We start from the raw sequence: 26,871 nt of genomic DNA, 5'->3' as shown, positions 1-26,871 counted from the left end.
AAATCGGGGAAAATGCGGCTGTTTTTCGGTTCAGGATGAACTGAATCGACAGCCCTACATGGTACTAGATGCAAGACAGATTTCAAAAGGCCCCAGTAGGATAAAGAAGCAAAAACAGAGTCTCTCCTTTTGAAAATATAAAAGCCCACTGTTCATCAGAACTCTCTTCAAGGCCATACAGAGAAGATGGGTTACCATAAGGCTGAGAGCAGGAGAAAAACATGGTAGACTTTCCATTCAGAAAGCTGGAGATAATGCACTGCATATTGTCAAAGGAAATTATAGGTATTTGTGAGAAGAGCTAGAAGTCAGGTGCCTCGTTTGCCTGGGAAATGCAGTAATGTTGGATTAGAATATTAAGCAAAATAAGCAAATGTGAAGGCAGAATAATGGCTTGTTTACCACCATTTACTTAAATTCCTAGGAAAGGAAATATTTCTATTCACAGAGAGTATGTGAGCAGATTGAGAGTTTATATGCAAGCTAACAAAAATGCCAGTTCTCACATAAATTTGTTGATGATGGGATGACTTTTCAAGGCTATGCCCAGAATAACATGTATAAAAATTACACAAGAAGGGGGTATCCAGGTAGCTGATCTAAAGATTATATCTTGAGCAGGATCCTAGTTGGATTCTCTGAACAGGATCCTTATTTGACCCTTTTGAGAATAAACAGGAAAGTTAAATGAATAAGGCTCTCAAAGTGAAAATGTGTCCATGTACTGTATATGTCCCATAAGATCTTTTGAAAAGTCATATTTTGAGATGCCACACCCATGTCAAAATCAGCCCATTGATATGCCTCTTTTCTGAAAACAGCTTTGGGCGTGGGGGCATCCTGAGCGGAGAAGAGGGGGAGGGGAGGCTTGCCAGTTTTTAACCCCTTCCTGTAGGCCTCTTGTTAACAGCAGTTTTATCTGCAGAAATCATCCAATTATAGTGTTGAGATCCACGCTACGAAAACTTTGCCTGTTGAATTGGGTATATCCGATTACTGTTAAAGGTCTATTAGCAGGGCAGGCACTTTTCCCTGAACAATTGGCAATACTAGGGGAGGAGTATGCAAAAATAGTGGTTACTTTTTTCCATGCCAGGTGTTGATTTGCTCTAAATTGTTCTCTCAGAGGGTTCCAGATGCGTTCTTGCAAGGATGAGCCATGCGTTGGGTGATTTGGAGGGAGGAAATGGCCAATGAGGAAGGGGTTAAGTGTGTATAGTTAAATTGTGGAACTCCTTGCCTCAGGATGTGGTGATGGCTGCCAACTTGGAAGGCTTTAAGAGGGGAGTGGACATGTTCAGGGAGGAGAGGGCTATCCTTGGCTACTAGTCAAAATGAATACTAGTCATGATGCATACCTATTCTCTCCAGGATCAGAGGAGCATGCCTACACTGTTAGGCGCTGTGGAAGACAGGCAGGACAGTGCTGCTGCAGTTGTCTTGTTTGGGGGCTTCCTAGAGGCACCTGGTTGGCCACAGTGTGAACAGACTGCTGGACTTGATGGCCCTTGGTCTGATCCAGCATGGCTTTTCTTATGTACTTATGTGTATGATCACTGCTGCTCTCTGCTTTGCTCCAGACTGCTTCCTGCCCGTGATGATATTGACCAGTGAAAGCACCTCCTGTCTTAGAGAAACGACACTGGCTGCAGTACCATATCTGAGCCCAATTCAAAAGTGCTGTTTCTTAACCTTTCAAAACTTTCCTTTGGTGTGGCCAAAACTGTCCAGAGCTTCCAAGGGAGGGCTGTGGAGACAAAATTCAGGGGGCTTAAGTTAGCTGGAGGACCTGTGAATATGGTTGCCAATTCTGCATTGCAAAACTCCTGGAGATTTGAGGGTGGAGCCTGGAGAGAGACCTCAGTGAGGTATAATGGCATAGAGTCCACCCTCCAAAGCAAGCATATTCTCCAGGAGAACTTATCTTTAGGGCTGTCGATTTGGTTCTATCCGAACTGAAAAACAGCCGAATTTTCCCCGATTCGGTGGTTTCCAGTTTGGATGGAACCAAAGTCAAAAAAGGCGGGAAATCGACAAGCCAAAATCGGCAAGTTCGGGCAGACACCGAATAAATTCAGGCAAATTCGGTGTGGCCAAGCTGGGTCTTCTTCTGGCCAATCAGAGCAGGGATTCTCCCTTTTGAATTGGCCAGGAGAAGAGTATAAAAACTACCGTCCCATCCTGTCCTGTGTCTGTATTCATTTCCTTCCATTTTGGTGGTGCTCCTGAGAGATCCTGCTTACTGGAATAGGATTGGATTGGATTTACTTCTTGTCCCTGCTCCTGCTGGAAGACATCCACACAATTTGATTTTGGGGGGTTTTCTCTATACCTTTTCTTCTGTGTGTGTGTGGGGGGGGGAAAGCAGATTTTGTGTGTGTGGGGGGAGCAGATTCTGTGGTTGGGGGGGAAGCCAAAGGGAAGCTGTTGCCTGTTCTGCCGGGGGTGCCCGCTCGCCTTTGCGGGAGTGTGTGTTCTGCTTTTTCTGCCTGTTGCCACCCTTGCCTGGAGTTGAGTGCGGCGGTGCGCGAGTCTCCCTCCACTCGGCACCCGCTCCTCCTCCCTGGTTGGTTGGTTTGTTTGGGGTTGAGCCAAGCCGTACTGGTTTGGGGGGATTGCCTGTCCTGCTGGGGGGGCCCGCTCGACTCTGCGGGAGTGTGCGTTCTGCCTTTTTTTGCCCGTTGCCACCCTCGCCTGGAGTTGAGTGCGGCGGTGCGCGAGTCTCCCTCCACTTGACACCTGCTCCTCCTCCCTGGCTTGTTTGTTTGGGGTTGAGCCAAGCCGTACTGGTTTGAGGGGGGGTTGCCTGTCCTGTCGGAGGGGCCTGCTCGCCTCTGTGGGAGTGTGCGTTCTGCCTTTTTTTGCCCGTTGCCACCCTCACCTGGAGTTGAGTGCGACGGTGTGTGAGTCTCTCTCTGCCTGGTTTGAGGGGAGGGCTTCAGGTGTGTGTCTTCAGGTTACATCGGCTCTTAGAAGCTAAGGACTGGCTTCTACTGTGTGTGTGTTGAAGCCAAAGGGGGGGTGACCTGTCCTGGTGTGGGGGGGCTTTGCAAGTGTGATTGTTGCTGTGGAAGATTTGAATCTAGCAGCATGAAGTCTATCAATACTCAAGTTACGCAATTTGCGCAGGTTGCACTTATGCTAGTAGCCTTATAAGATGCACTTTAGCTGTGTTGAAATGAAAAGATACATTACCCATGCTAGTTACGCTGTTTACTTATGCTTTGAACATTGTTGGATGCACTTTCGACGTAGTTACATCGGGTCTTAGAAGCCACGAACTGGCTTCTACTGTGTGTGTGTGTGGGGGGGAAGCCAAAGGGGGGGGTGACCTGTCCTGGTGGGGGGGAGCTTGATCTTCTCTTTGCGAGTGTGATTGTTGCTTTGGATTTGCCGCTCTCTAGATGCACATTTCCCCCATCCAAATTTCCAAATCTCAACAATAAGCCCCCCTGCAGAGTTTTGAGAATTCAGATGGGGGAAATGTGCATCTAGAGAGCAGCAAATCCAAGGCAAAACCTCCCATGCATAAATAGCCAACAAGAAACAATGGGAGGTTTTGCCTTGGATTTGCTGCTCTCTAGGTGCACATTAAGGATTGCTGGCTCCTCTTCATTCCAATGGGCGGATGGGGGGACCCCTTCTAGACCCCATAACTCGGGACCCCCTGACCCAATTTGCACCAAACATGGGGGTTCTTGCAAGGAGGGTCCCCTCAAGCTATACTGAAAGTTTGGGACCTCTACCTCAAAAAATGCTTCCCGATGCTGCGGAAAGCTGTGAATGTGTTTTAAATGGCTTTATTCGGCAGAATTTATTTGGGAACACCGAATTTCAATCCGAATTCCACAAATCCAAATAGGAAGAGTTCAGACTTCAGTATTTCCCGAATAAAAATGGGCCAAATTTTGCCGAATCCGAATTTTACAGAATTTATTTTTCAACAGCTATACTTATCTTTGTAGTTTTGAAATCAGTTGTATCTCTGGGAGATCTTCAGGCCTCATCTGGAGGTTGGCTGTGTGACATCATTTCTAATCACATTTTGAACACTTCCATCAATGGGTTATTATTAGGCTTGTGCCAAAAAAAAATTCTTGGTCAATTTCGGGTTTATTGGGCCTGAATTTTTTTGGGAAACCCGAAAAAAGCTGAATTCCCATTTTGGTAAATATGGAAATTCGGCTTATTTTCGAGAAACCTGAAAAAAATCAGGCATTTGTGCCTATGGGAAGTTTATGCAAAGTTCCTGGGGGGGCATTTTTTGAGGTAGAGCTCCCAAATTTGCAGCATAGCTGCTAGGGCCTCTCCTTGCCTGAACCTCCAAGTTTAGTGAAGTTTGGATCTGGGAATCCGGTTTTATGGGGTCTGGAAGGGGTCACCCTATCCTCCTCCATAGAGAAGAAATAGAGAAGTGGCCACGGTCTATAAACTTCGCTATGCATCTCTATGGAGCCCAGCAAACTTTCCCACCATTGAAAGGAATGGGATATTCAAGTCTAGTAGCACCTTAGAGAACAACCAGATTTTCGGGGTATAAGCTTTCAAAAGCCAATGCTCCCTTCATCAGATATGAGTCAGAATACAGAGATCTCCATTCCAACTCATATCTGATGAAGGGAGCTTTGACTCTTGAAAGCTTATACCCCGAAAATCTTGTTGGTCTGTAAGATGCTACTGGACTCAAATCTAGCTAATATCCCTTTATAAATATTGCTTTGCGAGTGTAGTTATTAAGCTTCATGTTATATGACAAATGATATGATCTTATTAACAATACGTTATCAAAATCAATCACAGTGATCCCAGTATTTTTAATCCTGCACCACCATTATATAACAATTTTGCTCCTGCATTTTTGCTAGATAAAGATACAAAGATAAACTGAAATAGATTTCTTACAGCTTTACTTGGTAAAGTTTTATTGTGACATGAATTTTTTTGTGAACTAGTGCCCACTTCATCAGATGTAAATGGTAGACATTTATATGTGTGTGCAAACATAAAATTACAAAATTAGACACATGGTTATAGAGAGAAGTATCGAGAGGTACAGGCTGAGGTAACCAAGTAGATAAGAAGGGCATTTTGGCAGGAATAGTATGAAGGCCTATATAGATATTGAGTTATGCTCATGATATTTAGCAGCAGTTTGAGTCATTCTGCCTCCTCCCCAAAGAGTTGCAGCAATACATGATGAAGCAACAGCAAGAGTATTCATCTTTTTTTATTTTTGTTTTTTGGCAAACTGTAGGCAAAATTTGAGTTATAACAAATGTCATACCTAGCTTTTCTTCCCAAAGCGGTTTCAATTAGGGTTGCCAAGTAACCAGTTTTGAACTGGACAGTCCAGCATTTTCCCTTTCTGTCCAGTAAATAAACTGAGAAAATACCAGACATATAAATGTCAGGTATTTTCTAATTAAGTAACCTGCATCCACTGCAGCCAAGCTTCATGCATGCACTCTTTCTTTCCCCTGTGGCTTTTCCCTGTGGCTTGCTAAAGTGGTGACACCCCCATATTCTCTCTCTTTTTAACCTCCACGCACACATTATGTACATATTGGTCAACAAAGTGAGTCCAGAAATTGTGCTGAAACCATCAGGCAACCTAATATCCATTGTTCCCCTATCCTCCATTTTATCCTCACATACTGTATGTAAGCAAGTCAATAAAATAAATATGTTTTATTGAATTGCTTACATATTTTATATGCACTTATATTTTAAATGCTGTTGTAATGCTGAATCGTTTTAATGTTCAGATGTTCACCATTTGGGGTACACTGTTTAGGTGGAAAGGCAGCATAGAAATGTTTTAAATAAGATAATTGATAGTTATTTTTTGCTTGTTTGCAGGAAATGGATTTTTTGGATATAACAAGTGTTCGAGATACTAGAGTAGGGAAATTTGCCAAGATTCCTAAGGTTAGTCTGGGGCACATTGTATAGCATTTATTGTTTTACATTCAAATGGCTCAGTCCCCTTTGAAGCCACCACCAAGGAATAGCCCAAATAGCCACTCCCAATACTTCCAAAGAGAGGTTTTGCAAGACAAATCGCTCTGTCAGCCACAAGGGCTTTGGAGAACACAGGTCGACCGGATGCAGTCCTTTCCTCTTCCCTCTCCTGAACCACCATAAATAAAGCCCTTCCAGAACTGGGACATGTCACCAAGCCAATGATGTCTAGGAATCTTATTTCTCCGGCATGATCTGAACTGTTTACCCAGCCACTGTGAGATAGTTGACACCCAGTAGGACAACATTATCTCCTTTAGTCACCTCCTTTGTTTCGTTCTCCATCTCGGGATCATCCTGAAGAGCTGTCCTGAATGAGAGGCTCCCGTGCTCCTGGGATTAGTTTACAAGCTGTGGTGCCACCTTTTTGATATTAAGTGCCAGCAGTGTGATTCCCTTTTGGTTTAAGTGAAGCCTGCCTTTTTTGTACAGACTTCTTAATTTGCTAATGTTTGCTTTCTTTTACAGAGCCAGAAGCTCCGGGAGGTTTTCAACCTGGATTTTCCAGACAACAACTTCTTGCTTAAGACTTTGACAGTGGTTGCTGGTCCTGATATGGTGGATCTTACCTTTCATAATTTCGTTTCCTATAAAGAAAATGTTGGAAAGGTACTGGGAAACTGTGCAGGGTGGATATCCATGAACCAACACAAAATGAATCAAGGGGACTGTGTGTTGCTCCTGTTCAAACTGCGATCACAAGTTGTTCACAAGAGCTGTAGAGAGTATTTGGCTATGTACCTTGAGTACTCCAACAGTGCAAGCAAAAGGAGAATGGAGTACCCATGCAGAGTCCCTGTCCCATGTGAAACTAAGGGCACCTTCACACATGCTGAATAATGCACTTTCAATGCACTTTAATTATTATTTGCAAGTGAATTTGCCATTTCACACAGTAAAATCCAGCTGCAAAGTAGATTGAAAGTGGATTGAAAGTGCATTATTCTGCATTTGTGAAAGCGCCCTAAAGTCATGGCACAATAGCGCAATGGCTTTAATGTATAGATGCTGCATAGTACAGTTTTGTAGATGTTCAGCTTGTATGTGTGTCTTTTACAGAATTGGGCAGATGATATCTTAGCCATTGCTAGGAACCCATTTACATATAATGCTTGCCGTTACACCTTCCTGGAAAAAATGTAAGTAGCTTTCAATTAATTTTGTATTTCACACCTCCAAGCCATTCCAAGTTTTCCCCCTTTTTTATTCTGTTGTGTAAGATGATAACGCAAGACCAACTCCTTAGAAGCATTTGATTCTAAAGTCAACAACATGGGAGCTTCATTCCATCTGCCCAGTTTTATTGGAGTATTTCTCATATTAGGTCACCTAATGACAATAGCTGAACCGCAAATCACGATGAGGCCCAATGAGTAGGGATGCCAACGCCCTCTGTCTGGAATGGCTCCTGTGCCTTTGTGAGCCCCTCCCAGGGACCATAGAGAGACAAGCTGGGTTCCTCTCAGCACAGTATGAGTGGGGTGGACATGCCAGCCAGAAGGCTGCCCAAGGCAGGATACTCCAGGAGCCAGGCTACAACCGGTGACTGAGCAAAGCGGCAGCAACTGCACTGGCCATGCTCTCAGGTCTCCCTGTTGAATTGCCACTTGCCCTGATGCCAAACAACCACATGTGCAGTCATAACAAACAGCACAGTCACCATGCTAGCCACAGGCATGCCTGTGGGGCCCAGCATAGTCCTTCTGCATGGGGTGGGGGAGCTCTAGTTTCCAGGGGACCCCCCTGAGGAGCATGAGGCAACCATCCAAATGATCCTATGAGGAAGTGTTCTGCAACTGCAATGGCTCTATCTCCTGCTACTGCAAAGGGCCCCGATCCTTCAAGGCAATGGGTCCAATGATTGCTTCACCAGCTGATCCACCAATCACTGTGGGGCAGCTGCCAGGCACCCCCAACCCACTGTTGTGCCTTGTTCCTTGCCTAGGGGAGAGGGAGCATTGGGCAAGGGAGTATGCTAACTGCCCAGTAAGAGGCTGCCAGTGTCCATGCCCCACAGCAAAGGCAGCACTTCCTTGGGAATATACCCCATAGCATGATCTGGGGGGAGGCTGGCTTTTGTTGCCCCCATATGCACACACCACTAGCCTTGAATGTGAGAGTTACCATTGTCAAGGCAGCACCCAGGCTCATGCGAGGGGGATGAGGGGTGGGGGGGCTCCTGGTTCAGGACAGCTAGATTGCCAGCGCTGTTGGAGCATGGTTACCCCTTCAGATTGTGTCCCCAGAGACGGAGTAAACTCTTAGGGTTCTGATATGAGACATGTTAGCCACACATCATGGATTTTGCTCTCTTTCTTGGGTAGGTTGCCATCCTCCAGGTACTAGCTGGAGATCTCCTGCTATTACGACTGATCTCCAGCCGATAGAGATCAGTTCACCTGGAGAAAATGGCCGCTTTGGCAATTGGACTCTATGACATTGAAGTCCCTCCCCTCCCCTCCCCTCCCCAAACCCTGCCCTCCTCAGGCTCCACCCAAAATATCTCCTGCTGGTGGCAACCAGGGACCTGGCAACCCTATCCTTGGGTGTTAGTGTTAAGTGCTCCCTCAGTGTATCTAAGTGCCTTCTCTGTGCCTCTCCTGCCAACAAAATGCGCTGCTTAGCACTCTAAGCATCAAACTAAGCATGACGGTGCCATTCTGTGGCTGCCAGAGCCATTTTAGTAGCAGTTGTAGTTCTGTAAAAATTGCTGCAAGGCCTTGATTCAAGTTGGGGGAGGGGCACAGCAGCCCCAGGTACTCTTGCTCTCCTCCCCACTCACCTTTTCAGGTGCAGCAATCAGCTCCTATGGCTGTTTTATGGGCACCTAAGGGTTTTTTGCTGGCATAAATTTCTGCTGGCTTGGTGGGGCATTCCTGGGCTGGGGCAGCTTAGGAAGCTGAGGAACTCCTGCCACACCCCTGGGTCCCCTGCCTTTCACTGCTGGTGCAGCAATTTACACTGGTGTTGCTCCACAATGTTACCGCGCTGGTGCCCAGCTGGGACACAGCACCACCGAGGCACTCAGATGGCATATCTTGGAGATAGGCCAGCCCAGCATCTCATTGGCTCCCTGTGTGCTTCCCCCCCCCCCCCGATTGTGCTGTGAATCTCATAAGTCAGAATCAGTTTCCTTCACAATTTGCAGTGCTAGCATGTGCTGTGAGTCCAGGGAATTTAATGATTTTTCCAATCAGTGTGAAATTTCATTTTAGCACTTCATCTAACAATAACAGTTCGTTGCAGACTTTTCAAAAGTACCTTTTCGCTGGGCTATGAAAGAACATGCACATCTTTCAATGGTTATCTCCCATTTTCTCTATTGTGACAAAATCATACTTCCTTCGTTCCTCCCCCTCCCCAGCTATGCGGGTAGCAAGGCAGATGAAAGATCGTCTGTTCTGATCTTTTTTACAGACTGGTGAGGTTGAAGTTGCAGTTGAATGCAGATGGGAAAATTCCTGTCAGGAAGTGAGTTTGCCATTCACATTACCTCTGACATGTTTTGACCAATGGAAGCAGGAGCAGACAAACTTAAAGAAATGCTGTAGTAAATGGTCCCTTGATGAAGAGCTGCCCAGCCAGTTCTTACCCTCAGAGCTTATTTTTACAGGGAATGTATAGAGTGGTCCAGTCTGATATGTGGCTTTCCATGCAAATAATATATGAAATTTATTCGATTTCAAACCATAAAAGGTGCAACAAGTTTTCTCAAGAGAGGGTCTGATAGTACATTTTTCCTGGGTATGTCCCTGGGTCGGGTCTAGGTAACTATGCTTCCCAGATGTGTAGGGACCTGGTCTGGATTGGGGCTTAGACCTTGCTCTGCCCTGCTCTGTTTTTCCAAATGGTTTGTGGGGAACCCCCATTTGCTCTGCTAGAGGCTACAAGTGTCCTGATGTGGCTAAAAGTCATTTTACTCCACAGGGCAAATAGAGGCTCCCTAAGGCCTTGTCAGGGAGAGAAGGTATAAGTCCCTTCTCCCTGTTCACTGCAGCCCCCAACTGAATCAGGCCCCATGCACCTGGGAAGGATGAAACTTCCACAACATTTCTGTCACTAAACCTGAGTGCATATCTGGGTGAAACATGATATGAACTTGGTTTCCTTAATCCTGCTAAAGAGTAAAAGGATATTCCCCAGTGTTTTGGCAGGGCAAGGGAAACTCATCATAGCATTCTGGTGACAAAAAAAAAAACAAAAAACTAAAGGAGAATACTCTAACTACTACTGGATTACTGGGTATTGGTGCTTGGTAGAAAGGAAAGTCCACCATAGAAGGGAAGTGGCTCTATAATTCCTACTGAGAGACATAATCTTGGTCCCCATTCAGCCTTGGTTTGCTAGTGATGGCAAGGCAGATGAGGAAAACAAGACAGAACTTTGAGTGAAGACATACTAATAACATCACTAAAATAAATGATTTTGTCATGCATGTCCTCAATATCTACTAATAAAGAACTGCTGAAACATGTGAAGTGGTTTTATATTGTATCTTAGTGGGGCAGGGCTTCAGTATTACTCCACTACAAATTTTTTCAGCAAGAAAGAGGCAGCATTGGCTACTTGTTCTTTTACATTTGGTTTTCAAGAAAATGGAAATGAAAATCAGACGATTACTAATTCTAGTCTGGTTCCACACTGGATCGATTCTCTGGAGAGCCTAACAGTGCATTCCTAAACAGAATTACACCATTCCAAGCCCACTGATTTAAATAAATTTAGAAGGGTGTAATTCTGATTAGGATTGCTCTGTTAATAGTATTCTTGGTAGACAGTCAACCACTATTCTCTAAAATGATTTTTGCACAAACCTTTTATGGGCTTATTTTAAATTGTACAGTGGCATTTTTATTTGACATACAATGATTTTGAAATGTGACAGGTTGAAACAATTTTTATTTTACATATGACAAAATCCAGTTGGTCAAGTGATGCTAAGAATCTAACAAAGTTGCCGACAAAATACTTGAATGCTGAGAGGGAATATTGCATCCATGTTGTACAGCTCTAGTTTACTCTAGTATTACAAATAAAAGTGTAAATTAACAATAATGTCACAGTTCCATACAATCTGATCAATGTCCTTCATTTTTACAATTTGCCCTTCTCCAAAACACTATGGACAGTTCTTATTTCAGAAATTCCATATCTTTCAAGTTTTGATCGGGCAAATTGAACAATGTTCCACTATTTTGTATGTGTTATCACACTATCAACATTAGATCCTCTTTCTGAGGACGCTGCTGTGATGTAAAGGAGGGGAGGGACATGGGGGTGGGAAGAGAATTTTTAGGCCTGTTCCCCTGAGGTTATTTCTCTACTGAAAAATCATCCTCCCTCCAGCTGCTTTTACCCCATTAGAGAAAAGTTCCTCTCCTCTACAGCTGTCTCCCTTTCCCTTTCAATAGCAGATTGGGCAACTGCATTTTGCCATGGGGAAAAAAAGAAGCAGTTTACAAAAAAAAAAAAAAAAATCACAGCATGGCAATGAACATGTCAGTCTGTCGTTAACTGTCTGTCCTTCTCTCTCTTTTTAACAACCTTTGATACTGAAAATTCTACCAGATTGTCCTTCCCTAATCAAATTTTGCTTTATCTCTGACTTGCCTTTTTCTTTCTCTCTCAGTATATTTCAAATGTTTCCTGCAGACAGAAAAAGGGTAGAAGCTGCATTAAGCGCCTGTCATCTTCCAAAGGGAAAGGTCAGTATATTCTTAATTTTCCACATCTCCAAAAGAATTGCTTTCCTTAACATCATATGAATTGAGCATATCTGTACCGAAAACTTGCACTGGGGGTTGTGTCAGTGTAATGGCATGACTTCCTCCAAAGAACTGTAGCTTGCTACAGATATCTTACTCTACTTACCCTGCATACAGCAGCCCAGGGAAAGAGAATGTCCTTAAACCAGTTTAAGTAGGATTTCTCAAACTAATAAACACAGTCTATTGTAATAGCACAACACTGATCGATTAATATTTATTTATTTGCTTTATTCATACCCCATCTTCGTCCCCAATGAGGACCAAAAATACCTTACATCATTCCCCTCTCCTCCATTTTATCCTCACAACAACCATGTGAGGTAGGCTAGGCTGAGAGTGTGTGACTGGCTCATGGTCATCCAGCCCTGTGCCCTGCTGAGATCCCTCCCTCCCCTCCCCAAGCCCTGCCCTCCCCAAGCTCCACCCTCAAAATGCCCAGGTATTTCCTAACCCAGAGCTTGGAACCCGAATTAGTTTCCCTGAGAACAGCAATCTAGGTTAGCGAAGGGACAGCAGCAGAGCAGACAGCAGGAAGGATACACATACTGTAGCCCTTAACTGATTTATCTTTATAGCTCTATTGTCCCCTCTGAAGTATTGGTGGGTGTGCTAGTACTCAGAGACATTGCATAGTCCATTCTCTCCAACAGTCCACACCAATCCTAGCTCCCCAGATTTTAGCTACCATTTTCAGAATATCACAACTCAGTACTGGCTGGATACAAATACAGAACACATCAACAACAGGTCACACAGTGAGATAACGGATACATATTCTAACTAAAACAAATATACATGGACAGTTGTATGCAGTCAGCATGGTGGACATAATATATGAAGGAATAAAATGGGAAAGTAATATAGTAATCTCTAAAATTCACACCAAAATTGTTTCTGTTGCTCCTATCTCATGTACTAGGAGAGCGCACTATGCGCTATTATTGTGGTGGGCATAATTATCATTCTGTGTGAAAAGAGCAATGAACACATTTTGCAACTTTCAGTATGTGCAAATGTGTACTCTTGAAAATTTGGGTTTTGGTTAGTGTGTATTATGGCTGAAAAATATCTGCAGTGACCACTTCATACTAAATGGCAATCACACGTACTAAAGAATACATGTAGTGCATTCTCTTGGTATATGAGTTAGGAATGCCAGAAACACACAACACTTGTAAAGGACTAATGTCTCAACCCTGGAAAATGAGTTAAGCCTCAGGAGGAACCTGTCTTCAATATGAGGGCTCCGTTCTAGAACACATGAAGTAATCATAAAATGAATTATGAACATGTGCATACAGACACAGAATGTCATTTAATATATTTAATACCATTTAATATATTTAAATTCCCTGTGCATATCTGGACTTTGGAGGAAGGAATTCCAGGTGAGAGTTCAGGGCCTCCATGGCAGTCTTGAGCTCTGGTCTTCCACGTTTTAGAAATGGAGCCAGTCAAAAATCTTTAATGATACCTGTTGCTCTTGTGCTTTCAGAATGATGGTATCAATCCAGAGGACTTCCCTGAGACTGTGTACAAATCATTTCTGATGAATCTGTGTCCTCGACCAGAGATTGATGAGATATTTACCTCACAGTAAGTCTCCATAAAGAATCGGGGGCAAAGAGATGATATACAGATGAGGCAAGTCTGTGAAATACAGCTGGATCTTGCAGAGTTCTTACCTCTGTTTTACCTCAGCATAATTTGCAGTGCCTGTAAGTCTGGCTTCACATTAGCACCTTTGAAGGTTGTATGCTCCCTTGATCTGCAATTCTAGTGTGGATGTGCCTGCCATTCTGTTAAGTTTGGCCACAATCCAGAACAGAGTTGGGTGCAGTTAATATGGTAAATGTGCATTTGTAGCATTAAATTCCCCATCCTCTTACTGTCACATCTGGGTTGTTTCTACATAGAATTTTTGCTCCATGTTCCTCTCCACGTGGGGTTTGATTCCCCACTCCTCCACATGAGCGGCAGACTCTAATCTGGTGATCCAAGTTGGTTTCCCCACTTCTATACATGAAGCCAGCTGGATGATCTTGGGTCAGTAACAGTTCTCTCAGAACTCTCTCAGCCAGAAAATGGAACATGGAATAAAGATACTTTATGACCCAAGTCATTTTGTTAGAATTGTGGCAGGAAGCATGTTTGGTGGCCATCAAGTAGATATACAAAGAACACATCACCAAGATTTTCAAAAATTAAAGAGTTGGTTGATGTATCTTAGTTTTTATAATAACTATTCACTTCCCCACCACCACCGAATTGTCAGTGGTTGACTTTATTTAATTTAGGGTTGCCAGCTCTGGGTTGGGAAATACCTGGAGATTTTTGGGGTGGAGCCTGAGGAGGGCAGGGTTTGGGGAGGGGAGGGACTTCAGTGCCACAGAGTCCAATTACCAAAGCAGCCATTTTCTCCAGGGGAACGGATCTCTATTGGCTGGAGATCAGTTGTAATAGCAGGAGATCTCCAGCTAGTTCTTGGAGGTTGGCAACCCTAATTTAATCCCTATTCAGAATATTTCTGAAATGATCTCTTTTTCTCTCTCCCTTTGTCTGTTCCTAGCCATTCAAAAGCGAAGCCCTACATGACCAAAGATCACCTTACCAAATTTATCAACAAGAAACAGCGAGATTCCCACCTAAATGATGTGCTTTTCCCCCCTGCTAAGCCAGAACAGGTGCAGGGCCTCATAGAGAAATATGAGCCTAGTGGGATGAATGTTCAGAGAGGTGAGTCCTTATCCATCACACCTGGCCTTCATCATCATTCCCAATCTGGGGCAATGACATAGGCCTTGAAGACTAGTTTGTGCTATTCATTTTCTAACTTTACCAGGCGGATGAGCACAACAAATGTGGTTATGGCAAAAGCTGGAGATGCCTCAATGTTTTGTGAACATGGTAGGATTGGGCTGTAGGAAGCTATGGACCTGCTTGGAAGGCAGCAATTTGAGGAGGCCAAGTGCATATCTAAAAAATGCCTGGTTCAGAAGCAGCTGGGGCAGACTTTTATAGGCTGAAGCATGCTGCAGATTGTGCCTATTCTTGCCCACTTGCACTAGCTGCCAATTCCATACCTAATTCAAGGTACCTGTCCGTACATACTGTTTTATATAAGCCCAGTTGATCTTCTGCCATATGTGCCCTCCTGTTCTCCAACATCAACTAAGGCTGTTTTTCCAGGGAAGAGCCTTCTCAATGGGGTATGCAATTATGGATTCAGTAGTGCAATTATGGAATAGCTTTCTCAAGCGTTGTGGGGAGGAATGCCTATATAGCTTGAAAGACGCAAATAAAGACTTTTAAAACTCTCACATACTATTAAATGAGGTAAATTCAGCTATTTTACTTGGCTGATGGCTGCTCCTGTCTTTATACTGTCCTGGATTGTTCTTTTTTTGTTTCAAATTTTGCCTACCATTGGGAATTTTAATATGATTTTATAAATAAACACATTTTCCTTCACTCCTATTTTCATGGAAGTGTTGGAGCCAGATGCAAGAATTTGGGTTCTTGTGACTGTCGGTCATGCTTATAATAGAGGTGCATTGGTAGCAATGGTGATGAGTATACTGCGGAGAGTGCCATGAACCCTGACAAGTGTTGGCAAGAGCTGTGGGTAGGCTCTAAAGGGAGGGATTAATGCTGGACTCCTGAATCATTTTGGGACAGAACAAAATATTCATGAACGGGGTTGAGAAAGGTTTTGGATCCAATAAAATACAAGAGCAGAAACAACCAAGCTTAGTTCCTTCAGGCCATTGTAGACCACTACTAATAATAGCTGTTTATTTGTCTTTTAGGGCAGCTATCTCCAGAGGGGATGGTTTGGTTCCTGTGTGGTCCTGAAAACAGTGTGATAACACAGGAAAAACTATTGCTGTACCAGGATATGAGCCAGCCCCTCTCTCACTATTTCATCAACTCATCCCATAACACATATCTAACAGGTATGCCCTGATACAGAAACAGGTCGGATTCTACCAGGTTTTCTACTGCAAGAGGACAACTGTTGTTACGCTGCATGCTCCCCAACAATGTTGCTGTGAAGAACGGAAAGGCTTCTTAAATTAGTATTGCAGAGTTCTGGATGTTGTGTAAGGAAGGCCCTGTGATACTCCTTCCTGCCTCCTGCCATCTCCAGTAGTTCTAGCACCCCCAGTACAGTGTTCCCAGGATATTATCAAGGAGAGACAGGGAAATTGCCAAGGACAACTATCAGATCCAATCTAATGGCTGAGAACCAGCTTCAAGGAACTTAATTCCATGCTGGTGTAACAGCTCTGCCCAAGAGCTAGTGGATACCCCAGATAAAATAATGTGGCTGTTGCATCTATGAGAAAAAACTATGTAGGTGCCCTCCATGTTCTGTTTCACTGAAAGCAATCACACCAGTTGTAGGGCCAAAACCACTGTCATTATCAGTCACATTTTTACCATGTCCTTCCTTCATGGAGTTCAGGGTAGTGTACCCTGATAGTATATGAACAGTTAGTATATAACCTATTTACCTAAGCAATTTCTGCCCACACAGGAATCAGTATGCCCTCTCATCTCGAGCATTCAAAAAAAGAAGGTTACGTTATGATTTTGACTTGTAAGACAGATGACAAACTTCTTATTTCTCTTATTGCACTTTGTTCTGTAGCTGGGCAATTTTCCGGAATCTCATCTCCAGAGATGTATCGCCAGACCCTTTTGGCTGGTTGCCGCTGTGTGGAACTCGATTGCTGGAAAGGGAAGCCTCCAGATGAGGAGCCCATTATCACCCACGGGTTCACGATGACCACTGAAATACTGTTCAAGGTATAGAACTCACTGGAAGTTATATTATTTTTATCTATCTATTTGTTAGATACATTATTGCATCCTACCCTTCCTCCAAAGATCTCCGAGCAGCCTTTTAGCTCCTTGACAATCCCCTGAGATTGGTTTGGCTGAGTGATAGTAACTTGCCCAAAGCTAATCAATGAATGGCACAGCTGCCAGAATGTGTATACCATAATAATGTATGTATTTGAACCTGCGTTTCCTCCATCCAAGGCACTATGGATAAGTCAAGTCAGTATGGGAAATTTGTGAGGCACAGAAAGACAGGCGGGTGGATAGACTTGTATGTAGGATTATAAGGGTAAATGGATGTGGGTGACCATCACCACCATCCTAACTGGAGTTACAGCCTTGTAAGCCTATTGACATTAGTGGACTTAGAAGGGTACAATGGTACTTAGGATGAGTGGATTAGGGCCTTCGGCAATAGTTGCAGGGCCTGAAGTAGAACAGAGGTCCATGTTTCCCTTTAATGATCAAGTTCTCTGATATGCTTGTAGTTTTTGGTGACAAAAATGTTACAACCTAGACATCAAGGTTACCTTTACACAGCCCCACTGAGCTGATAGGGCAAATAGAGGCTGTTGTTGTGCATTACCAGGGCTATAATTGTACAGCAGGATTTGGCCACATCACAACAATGAACCTTGGAAAGGAATTACAAAGTCATTAACACAGCAAGCTGCTTTCATTATAGCTTAAGTAATATATAGAGATCCTCCCCTCTCCAGTTTCTGCCTTTGGCTGGATTTCAGCCCAAAATAGGTGGGAGTGGGGAGGTGATCCGCTCCTGCTTTGAACCTCGAGCAGTTTCCTTTGAGATGCAGTTCAAATGGTTCCATGAAGCAATGCGGCGGCTGCCTCCCACTGACAATCAGTTGCTTGTTCAATCAGGATTACTCTGCAAGGGGTGATATGAAGTCCTGGGCCACATTAATCCCTGGTAAAATTCAATTGACTTTTGAACCGAGGTTTGGTTTGCTGCAGAACAGTTGCATGCTGCTATAAAATAACAAGGTATACGATTGCATGACATCACTGAATAAATGGAGCAGGAGCAGGAGAAGGCAGATAATTATAGAGAAAGCAGTGTTACCATCAGCTACCAATTAGCAGGGCAGGGAGGGCGAAAAATAAAGAAAAATGAAGGGCACCAGCTTAATAAAACTTTAGGAACAATATTATTTATAAAATCAATAAATTAAGCAAAAAGTAATAAGTAATGAGGAAGGAGTTGTGGTTCAGTGGTAGAGCATCTGCTTGGCATGCAGAAGGTCCCAGGTTCAATCCCCCGGCATCTCCACTTAAAAGGACTAGGCAGGTAGGTGATGGGAAAGAGCCCTGCCTGTCTGAGACCCTGGAGAACTGCTGCCGGTCTGAGTAGACAATACTGACTTTGATGGACCGAGGATCTGATTCAGTATAAGGCAGCTTCATGTGTGTTCATGTGAACTATCTACCGGATTTACTTTGAGAATGTTAGAGCCTTATAGTTTTTTAATTATTAAAAGGTTCCTCTCTGAGGACCCTTTTCATACATTATGCTTCCCCAGGATGTTTTAAGGTCTTCCCTGAGATATGAATTGAGGCTGGTGGGGGCAAACAGCCTTGGGTGGCATTTGGCAGGGCTGCCTGTCAGAATCAGGGCTGCCAAGAGCCATGATGGGTGTCACTCCAAGAAAGATTACCTCTGTCTTCTTGCCCAGCTCCTGGGTCTTCAGGGTGTTCTGGGCCTCCTGGAATTTTGTGCATTTACTCAACCCCCCTTGGTGGCTCTGGGGAGGATTAGCAGATATGGAGCCCCCTTGCCTGCTGATGTTGCTGTAAGTGCTTCCTTGTGTTGATAAATGCAGGCTCGAGATGGTAGCGGAATTGAGATAACACCAAATTTTGCACTTAGTACCAAAGCAAACTTGGTTTTACTTCTGTGTAATGTGTGATGACTGGGGAAGGCAATGGCAAACCACCCCGTAAACATAGTCTGCTTAGTAAACATCGGGATGCGACATCACCCCATGGGTCAGTAATGACCCGGTGCTTGCACAGAGGACTACCTTTACCCATTGTGTGAAATTCCTTGTACAATGGCAATTGAGGATGACCCAGTCCAACTGTTTGGCTTTGCTTGTTTTGTTGCAGGATATGCAAGTGATAATGTGATGCAGAACACACCAGCATTTCACTTCCTGATTCTGATCTAACTAGTTAAAGAAGTCCAACCTTCTCACCATTCGTATGGACATACGGTTGCCAGGCACTCCCTTGCCACCAGCGGGTGTTTTGTAGAGGCAGGGCTGGGGATGGTGATCCGTAAGGGCGGTGCAATGACATCACTTCTGGGTTTACCCCGAAAGCACCGGCATCACATGGGATGCTCTAGCACTGTCCTCCAAAAACTCTATGCAAACCATAGAGATTTGGGGGGGAGAATGCCAAAGCAACCCCATCACGATGCTGGCACTTCCAGGATAAACCCAGAAGTGACATCATTGTGTCACCCATGCGCTATGCATGCAGATCGCTTCCCCCCTTTCAGCTGCCCTGCTTCTGCCTGTCAACCAGCTGAGGAGTGGTGGGCAGCCCGGTTAATTGGCAGACAATTGCTTGCCATAACCGGGCAAATGGGAAGCTTGTGTGGACATTAGATTCCTCACTGTCTCCTTGTGTTTCTATAGTCTTGCTCTCTTCCGTCATTGGGCTGGATACAGTGCAAGGCTCAGACAAGGATCACAGATCTTCCCAACTTCCCTCTCCCCACAGCACTCCTTTCCAAACTCAGGAAACATTATTCTTGGGGTTTTAGGAGTCACATGGGTACTTTTCCACAAGCTGAATAAAGCACTTTCAATCCACTTTGCAACTGTGTGAAACAGCAAAATCCACTTGCAAATGATTGCTAAAGTGCATGGAAAGTGGACTGAAAGTGAATAATTCAGTGTGTATGAAAGCACCCAGAGTAATAATCTTGAGGTCCGGAGGCTGCAGTTGGAAAGGGGGAAAGGGACAAAATCACTCTGTCCTGATAGAAGAGGAAGAAGGGAGTGATTTTGTCCTCTTCCTCCTTCCCCCCCCCCCCACAGCCTCTTGGCTTGCATGGCTGTCAACCCGGATCCCATAACCCCAGAAATAAACTTTCCTGGAGTCAGAAAGGACTGCTGGCAAGAGAGAAAGTCAGAAAGATCACTGATGATAAACAGAAGATGTAGGATTCAACATATTATCACAGCCTTTTTGAAAAGTATGTGCTGTATTTGAGTCTTGGCATCTGTGGCAAATTTCATGGAACAACGTTAAAAGTTAGCTACTTTTCAACCTTGACATGGGCTGATGGAAAACCCAATTTCAAATTTTCTCCTTCTATTACTTTTTATAAAAATACTGCATCAAGAATATTGGATGCTGGATGGGAATCCATTGCACAAGTTCACTATTATACAAGAACTGAGAGATTGCTCTATGCTTCTGAGTGTTTCTGTATACACTTGTTGTCAGCTAGAGTGCTAACATTAAAAGGAGCACAAAACCAAAACAAACCTGTAACAGCCCATTCCTGAGCTGTCAGCGGCCAGGGATGGCGGGGAGGAGGTGCTGCTGCGGCGCCTCCTAACCCGTTTCCCAGCCGCCGAAAGCTTGAAAAAAGCCTTTTGAAGGCTTTTAAAATTTTAAATGGGGCTTTTTAACCCATAGAGAACAGGCTGCACCTGCTAAAAAGCAGCACCACAGTTCTTGCCACTGGTGGCTGGGCTGAAAGGGGACAGGGAGCTGCCTAAAAGCAGCTCCTCCCCGCTGGCATGCCCTGGGAATGCCCTTGGGGATGCTGGAATGCCCCCCGGAATGCCAGCACAGGACTTTACACTGGTGGGACGTTGGTGGAAGGCCCTGTTGGCATCCTGGAGTGGTGCAGCCACAGCAGTGCCAGGAGACTGGTGTCTGGGCCTTCCCACCAGCGTTGGGGCCACTTACGGCAATGCAAGTAGCCCGGACACTGGTGGGGAGGGCCCCAATGTCAGTACAGCCCTTTCCTGGCCTCCTGAAGACTTTTGTCCTCAGAAGTCAGGAATGTGCTGTAATATAAAAACAGGATAATCCAGATGCTTGGGTTATCAAGGAAATCATATAGAATTAGCTGCTGAGCAGACCTGAAATCTAGGAAGAGGTGCACCTTGGTTCACTGTTTTCATAGGCTCTTTGTGCCTCTTGCCTCATACAGGATGCAATTGAGGCTATTGCAGAAAGTGCCTTCAAAACATCCCCCTACCCTGTGATCTTGTCCTTTGAGAACCATGTGGACTCGTGAGTATGAGGAGTTTGTTGACTGAGGAAAACTTTCTTTCAGGGATGGGAAACTGCGGGGTGGGAAGGGAGAGGAATGCATTCATGGAAGTTGAATGCAAGTATTATGGATGCATTGTTAGCACCTTTTTTGAGGTATAAATAAATAATAATGTATGTCCAAATTAACTAGTGTGGAGCCCAATAGAATAACAGATGAATTAAAGAAATTTACGATGAAAAAATATCATCCCGGGATAGCTCTTGATCACTTAAATGGTTAACCAAGAGCCCATTCCTGAGGGGGGGGGCAAGCTCCTTAGGAGCCAGCATGTCCCCGCACTGGCATAGGTGCCACCACCTACACTGGCATGGGGGAAAACACACCGGTGCCCGGGTGCCACCGCCCTCCCTGGCGGCGCAGCCACACCAGCAGGGCTTTCCAAGAAGGGCTTGCACTCCAGCATGGGGGGGAATGCTTTCCTAGGGTGGGGCTGCCTTTAGACAGCTTCCACAGCCCTTTCACCCCAGGAATGCTCTTGTGAGTGGCAGGGCTGCGCCACTGTTTTGGTGGCACAGCCTTGGTGCTCACTATGGGGCATTTCTCCCGTTTTTAATTTTAAATTTAACTAAAAGTCTTTTTATGCCTCTGTGATGGCCAGGAAGCTTCAGAGGAGGCTGTGTGGTTGCGCTGCTCCCAGCCACCGCAGATCATCCCCCACTTCAGGATTGGGCTGTGTCATAACATGAATGTGGCTTATAACAGAACAGGAAGAGGAACTTATGCTGGTTATATATAAGTGATATTTGTAATTCAAGATGTATCTAAGGTGGTTCACAGACAAGTCTTGATATTTTTATTATGTACTGAGACTGATTCATCTTGGCAGTCACTGCTTTGTTTCATAAGCAGGAGTTCTTAAGTTGGAGGAGTTAGGAACATATACACAATTTCCCACTTTCTTCTTTAAACTGGCCTGAGATCACTCTTTTCACTAGAGCTATTTCCTGTTAAATGCTTATGGATCACTCTCTCAACACTAGAGCTATTTCCCTGTATAATTGGTTATGGATCCTCTTGATCCTAAACCAACGTGTGTTCCTCTCACTCCAGCAAAGAATCCTCTACAGTTTGCAGCTCACTCCGCTGTCTCTCACTCTGTCCATTAACAGCTTTTTTTTCAACTGTCAGTTCTAACTGCCATCCTTATAATTCCATTCAAACCCCCTGTCAATCAAGTGGTTTGATGACTGGGACAACTCAGAATGTATGCAACTGTCCATCACACCAGCATTAAAAACCCACCGAAAGCATAAAAACAACACAACATTTTGCTGCTTAAAACCAGGGTTGTGAAACAGGAGCAGACTGTAAAAGCCATTTTAAAAGGTCAACCCCTGAATTAAAAGCCTGGATAAAAAGATTTTTTTTTTGCCTGTCACCTAAAAGAGAGCAGGGTAGTCACCAGGCAAGCTTCAAGGGGAAACACATTCCCTTGGCGAGGTTCTACCACAGAAAAAGTCCTGTCTCTGGTCACCCCCCTGCATCACTTCTGTAGGCCCAGAGAGCAGGGCTTGTGAGGAGGATTTTAACTAGTGGGCTGGACAGTATGGGATTCAGCAGTCATTCAGGTACCCTGGCCGAAGCCGTTTAGGGCCTTAAAGCACTTTGAACTGTGGCAAGCAGACGCAGACAAATTTGCAGCAAGCTGGGGCCAGGGGTGTTCAGAGGTGCGATTGTTTGTGCCTTAGTCTTGGATTTCTTATTTGTTAGGCCCAAGCAACAGGCTAAGATGGCTGAATACTGCAGAACCATATTTGGGGATATGCTGCTGACGGAGCCACTGGAAAAATTCCCAGTAAGTAAACAAAGGATGCTGAATTGTTACAAGGGAGGAAGGCTTCATGCCTTCAGACAAGGCTTTTCTGCCACTATCTTCTTGGCAGTTTGCATTGCATCTTTGTGAGATTCTTCTGTAGAAAAAACAAAAAAACAAATTATTCTTATGAAAGCATGAACTTTGCATCAACATGAATGATGCTTTTTTATTTTTGCAGCTTAAACCAGGGATTCCACTACCAAGCCCCCAAGATCTCTTGGAGAAAATCTTGATTAAGAATAAGAAGAACCAGTTTACACCTGGAGAGAACCAAGACACTTTGAAGAAAGGGAGGGGTCCAGAGGATGAAGCTGCTGAGCAGCCCATACTGACAGAGAAAGATAGCACAGGTATTAAACTAAGGTTATTAAACTAACCTTATCTTGGAGGGGGGATTACGATCACCAGGATTTGGTTTAGAAGAGCTCCTTCAATGCCAGATAAGTACAAAATAGCTTTGCATGGAAACAAAGGACATCATCATTTTAGAACACTACTGCAATTAATAGTTTCATTAGTGGCTAGAAAGGCCTCTCCAAACGAGTGCCTGTTTGTTTCCCTAACTAGAGATAGTACAGCCTAGTTCACGTACAGCCTAGCATTCTTATGGGGTTATTGTACATTTTTATTGACAAGTCCTGTTTCTTTGGAGCGCTATCCATCCATTTGCTCCTTCCAGTATGCCAAATGGCCATACTCAGTCATCCCAGCAAACCTCTGTTTGTGATGGGCATGAATACGGCTTGTTGTGACATCTGAATGCATCCTTTTACTTGAAGTTAAAGGCAATAATATTGTGTAGCTTTGCCATGGCCATAAGAATTTGGGAACATCTAGGGAGGCAGCATTGAAAATGCCAGGGTTTCACTGCAAAAGGTTGAGTTGGCTATGGTAAGGAACATTCCCCCATCCAATGACAAGATCCAATCTGTGATCTTCTTCACATCTGTATGTGCCCTGAATGATAGACATGCCTGTGTGAATTAGCTCTTAGAGGTCCACATTGGCTAGAGGGTTGGATATGGAAGGAAATGTCCTCTATGGAGGAATTTCAGACAAACTGCTGATAGGTCTGCATGTGCTTTCTGAATAATTAGCCAGGGCAGGCGAGGCAACTGAAGAGGCGCCGGAAGCGGAGGAGGACCTGGAGAACCTGAATGAAGAAGAAATCAAAAAGATGCAGTCTGATGAGGTATGGATACTGGTCTCATGCGTCTGTTCCCTTGAAAGAGCCTTGTGGTGCCTTGGCCTGAACAATTTTTTGTGAGGTCACACCTATGCATGTGGATTTTCCCCTCTTTAAATGATAAAGGATGAAAGTAGTCGAGGTAGAAATGACCTGAATTTTTTCGCCCTTTATCAGGGCTGGAGGTTTCAGCTTAAATCCAAAGCCACAGACTGGGTCATGCTAATGGGCATTATGGAAATATGGTTCCATTATGAAACAGTTACTTAACACATTTTTTTTCTGCTAAGTGGAATGTGTGATGTTAACTTGACCTGGAGGCAAGATTCAAACGTTGCTTTTACTGACTCTGAAACAGATATCCCTTGGAGCACACTTATTTCAAGAGGCTGTGCCTTTTATTTTCTTTACTTAGTGAATGTTAATCATTTTCATCTTCATCGTCTTGATGAAGCTGCTGGGAAATTTAAGATCCTAACTAAATCACACTGTCACTATGAAAGCCCAGCCGAAATGAATGGGATGTCTTTCTTCAGGCTGGCTGCGGGCCTGTGTGCCAAAAATTGCAGGCCTGTGAGCGCCTATTTGATTTTACATCTAGAACTGTTGGCTTTTAAACCAGTATTTAATTTGTTTATTTTTGTATATTTTTACTGTATTTTTTGATAGCTTGATGGTTGTGAGCAGCCCTGAGCCCAGCTTTGGCTGGGATAGAGGGCAGGATATAAGTCCAGTTTATAAATAATTAATAAATAACATCTGGAAGTTCACAGCATAGCTGTAATTATTTTTATTGGCCTCCGTTCAATTCTGTGTGATCATGCCAATTAACTCTTTGATTGGGAGGGTGTCAAAGATGGGGACTACATCCATTCTCCTAAACTCAACGCTTTCATTGTTTCCTGAAAGTTTTACCCAAGGGGCAAATTGCCACTTTATGTATGTGTCTGGAGACGGGGAAAGGAATTTGTGGGAATACAATCCAAATGGAAAGGGTTAACCCACCTCTTCCCCTAGCTTTATTGTGGATGTTTTGGAAAGAAGTCTTATCATGGATCTCCAGCATCTCATCCAGTTTGGCCCATGCAATGTTACCATGGCAGCTGGACCAGAGGAGGAGCTACACATAGTCCTATCTGTGTACACTGATCTTCATACAGCTCAGGACATATGCCCAAATGATGTATTTTTCTGCACATGTGTGCACCCCCTCCCTTAGCTAGCTCATCACTTATTTAATGTTCTTTGAGATCTTTTTATTGAGAGTTGTTATACAATCACAGGGCAACCACTGTGAAGAGAAAAACTCTGTGGTCACAACTCTGAATTCTATCCAATGATTGTTCATCACAACTTGGCCTACCACCGCACAAAACTGGGTTTCACATAGACGGTGCTGTGTGTCTGGGTTTCTAAGTCCAGTAGGGTAGGTGCGCTAATCTCTTGCAGCAAAAACAAATGGGAATCTTATGGCGCCTTAAAGACTATTAAATGTTTACTGTAGTGTATACTTTCATGGAGCCTTATGCTCTAATAAAAAATGTGTTACTCTTTAATGTGTCAGAAGACTCCCGTCTGTGTTTCTTTTTCACCTCTAACTGTTCTTGTTTTGCTTAGGGTACTGCGGGTTTGGAAGTGACAGCTTATGAAGAAATGTCCAGCCTGGTTAATTACATTCAACCCATCAAATTTGACACATTTGAAACCTCTGCACGTAAGGAAGTTCCCCCCCCCCTAATTAAATAAACTGTTGCCAAATAGTTAGAGCAAGGTACACTAGCAGTCATTTGGATTGTTTTCCTCTTAGGGCTTAACTATACGTTACAGTCTCTGTAAGAGGAAAATCAGTGTAGAGAAACAATATGGAGCAGGTGGGGAAAGCGTTTAGTACCCTCCCTTGCTTTTCTGCTCCAGTTGCCCACTCCAGAGGCTGCTTTTCCCTGAACAAGAAATAACCATCATGGTTTTGTAATAATGTTTGCCTCCAAGCTTAGGGCCACTTCCAACATGATGTCTCTTCTGCACTGAAATTGATTCTGGGAATTACCTGTGTGTGAACCTATCTAGAAATGGACAAGCAACAAAATGATGTATTTGGGTACCTTTTTGTAGAAGGCAGCATAAAAGTCAACTAAGACTGTAATCCTTAGCAGAGTTTTATGCTTCTAAATCCTTTGAAGTCAATGAGCTTAGAAGAAGGTTTCTATACTTAAAATTGCGCTGCAAATAATGATTCATATGATGGTGAATAGTAAGCTTGTCAGAGTAATTCTTTCTCATGCTTTGTATGCAGGAATTCTGACATGTTTGAATGTTGACATCTTTGTTGGGGGTGGGGTTCTCTGATCCAAGTATGTGATCATAAAAAAAGACACAAATTAACTCAGGTCTCTTTTAAACTGCCCTTATAATCTGTTTTAGCAGCCAGTTGCTAACAGGTTTTTTGTGTGTAATTTCAGACACAACCATTTTGGCTCCTGGTTGCTACTGGTTTTTTTAAAAAACCATTTCAAACAAAGCCGCTTGTGTCCTGTTAGCATCCCGGGGCTCAGCCGGTTTTTATGAAAACTGCATTCTCCTGTTTTCAGTTTTTCCTTGTGCTTCTGAAATGTTGCAGCATGCTGTGTAAAATGTCTGGAGTGCTTCCAAAAGGACCGCTTCCCCCCCACACCTTTTCCCACAGCATGCTTTTTTGGCTTTTAAAAAACATTTTGAGATTTGTGCTATAGCACTATAGCACCATAACAATCCAGTACATCCCAGTGCTGGTGATATAGCAATTCAGTGCTATATCACCAGCACTGGGATGCAATGGATTGCTATGGAGCTATAGCAATATAGCATGAATCCCAAATCATGTTTTTAAGCAAAAAAAAGAACATTCCATGGAAAAAGGCTGGGGGGAAAG

At 43.9% G+C, this 26,871-nt stretch overlaps 1 protein-coding gene across 1 annotated transcript in view; it reads left to right on the top strand.

The window, feature by feature from the left end:
* PLCB2 (phospholipase C beta 2) overlaps positions 1–26,871 on the top strand; it is a 71,469-nt gene that overhangs the window by 17,476 nt on the left and 27,122 nt on the right. The window contains exons 3-16 of the mRNA XM_056851085.1: positions 5,860–5,928; positions 6,490–6,630; positions 7,081–7,160; positions 9,439–9,492; positions 11,651–11,726; positions 13,285–13,385; positions 14,359–14,525; positions 15,599–15,745; positions 16,444–16,601; positions 20,836–20,918; positions 22,672–22,756; positions 22,956–23,127; positions 23,875–23,969; positions 25,581–25,677. Of these exons, the coding sequence (XP_056707063.1) occupies positions 5,860–5,928; positions 6,490–6,630; positions 7,081–7,160; positions 9,439–9,492; positions 11,651–11,726; positions 13,285–13,385; positions 14,359–14,525; positions 15,599–15,745; positions 16,444–16,601; positions 20,836–20,918; positions 22,672–22,756; positions 22,956–23,127; positions 23,875–23,969; positions 25,581–25,677 (1,525 nt within the window). The remainder of the gene's footprint in view (positions 1–5,859; positions 5,929–6,489; positions 6,631–7,080; positions 7,161–9,438; positions 9,493–11,650; positions 11,727–13,284; positions 13,386–14,358; positions 14,526–15,598; positions 15,746–16,443; positions 16,602–20,835; positions 20,919–22,671; positions 22,757–22,955; positions 23,128–23,874; positions 23,970–25,580; positions 25,678–26,871) is intronic.

The sequence above is a fragment of the Euleptes europaea genome, chromosome 6 (assembly GCF_029931775.1).
Source record: "Euleptes europaea isolate rEulEur1 chromosome 6, rEulEur1.hap1, whole genome shotgun sequence".
In the NCBI taxonomy this organism is placed as follows: Eukaryota; Metazoa; Chordata; class Lepidosauria; order Squamata; family Sphaerodactylidae; genus Euleptes; species Euleptes europaea.
Note: the sequence above shows the minus strand (reverse complement) of the source record. Positions and strands in the feature narration are given on the sequence as shown.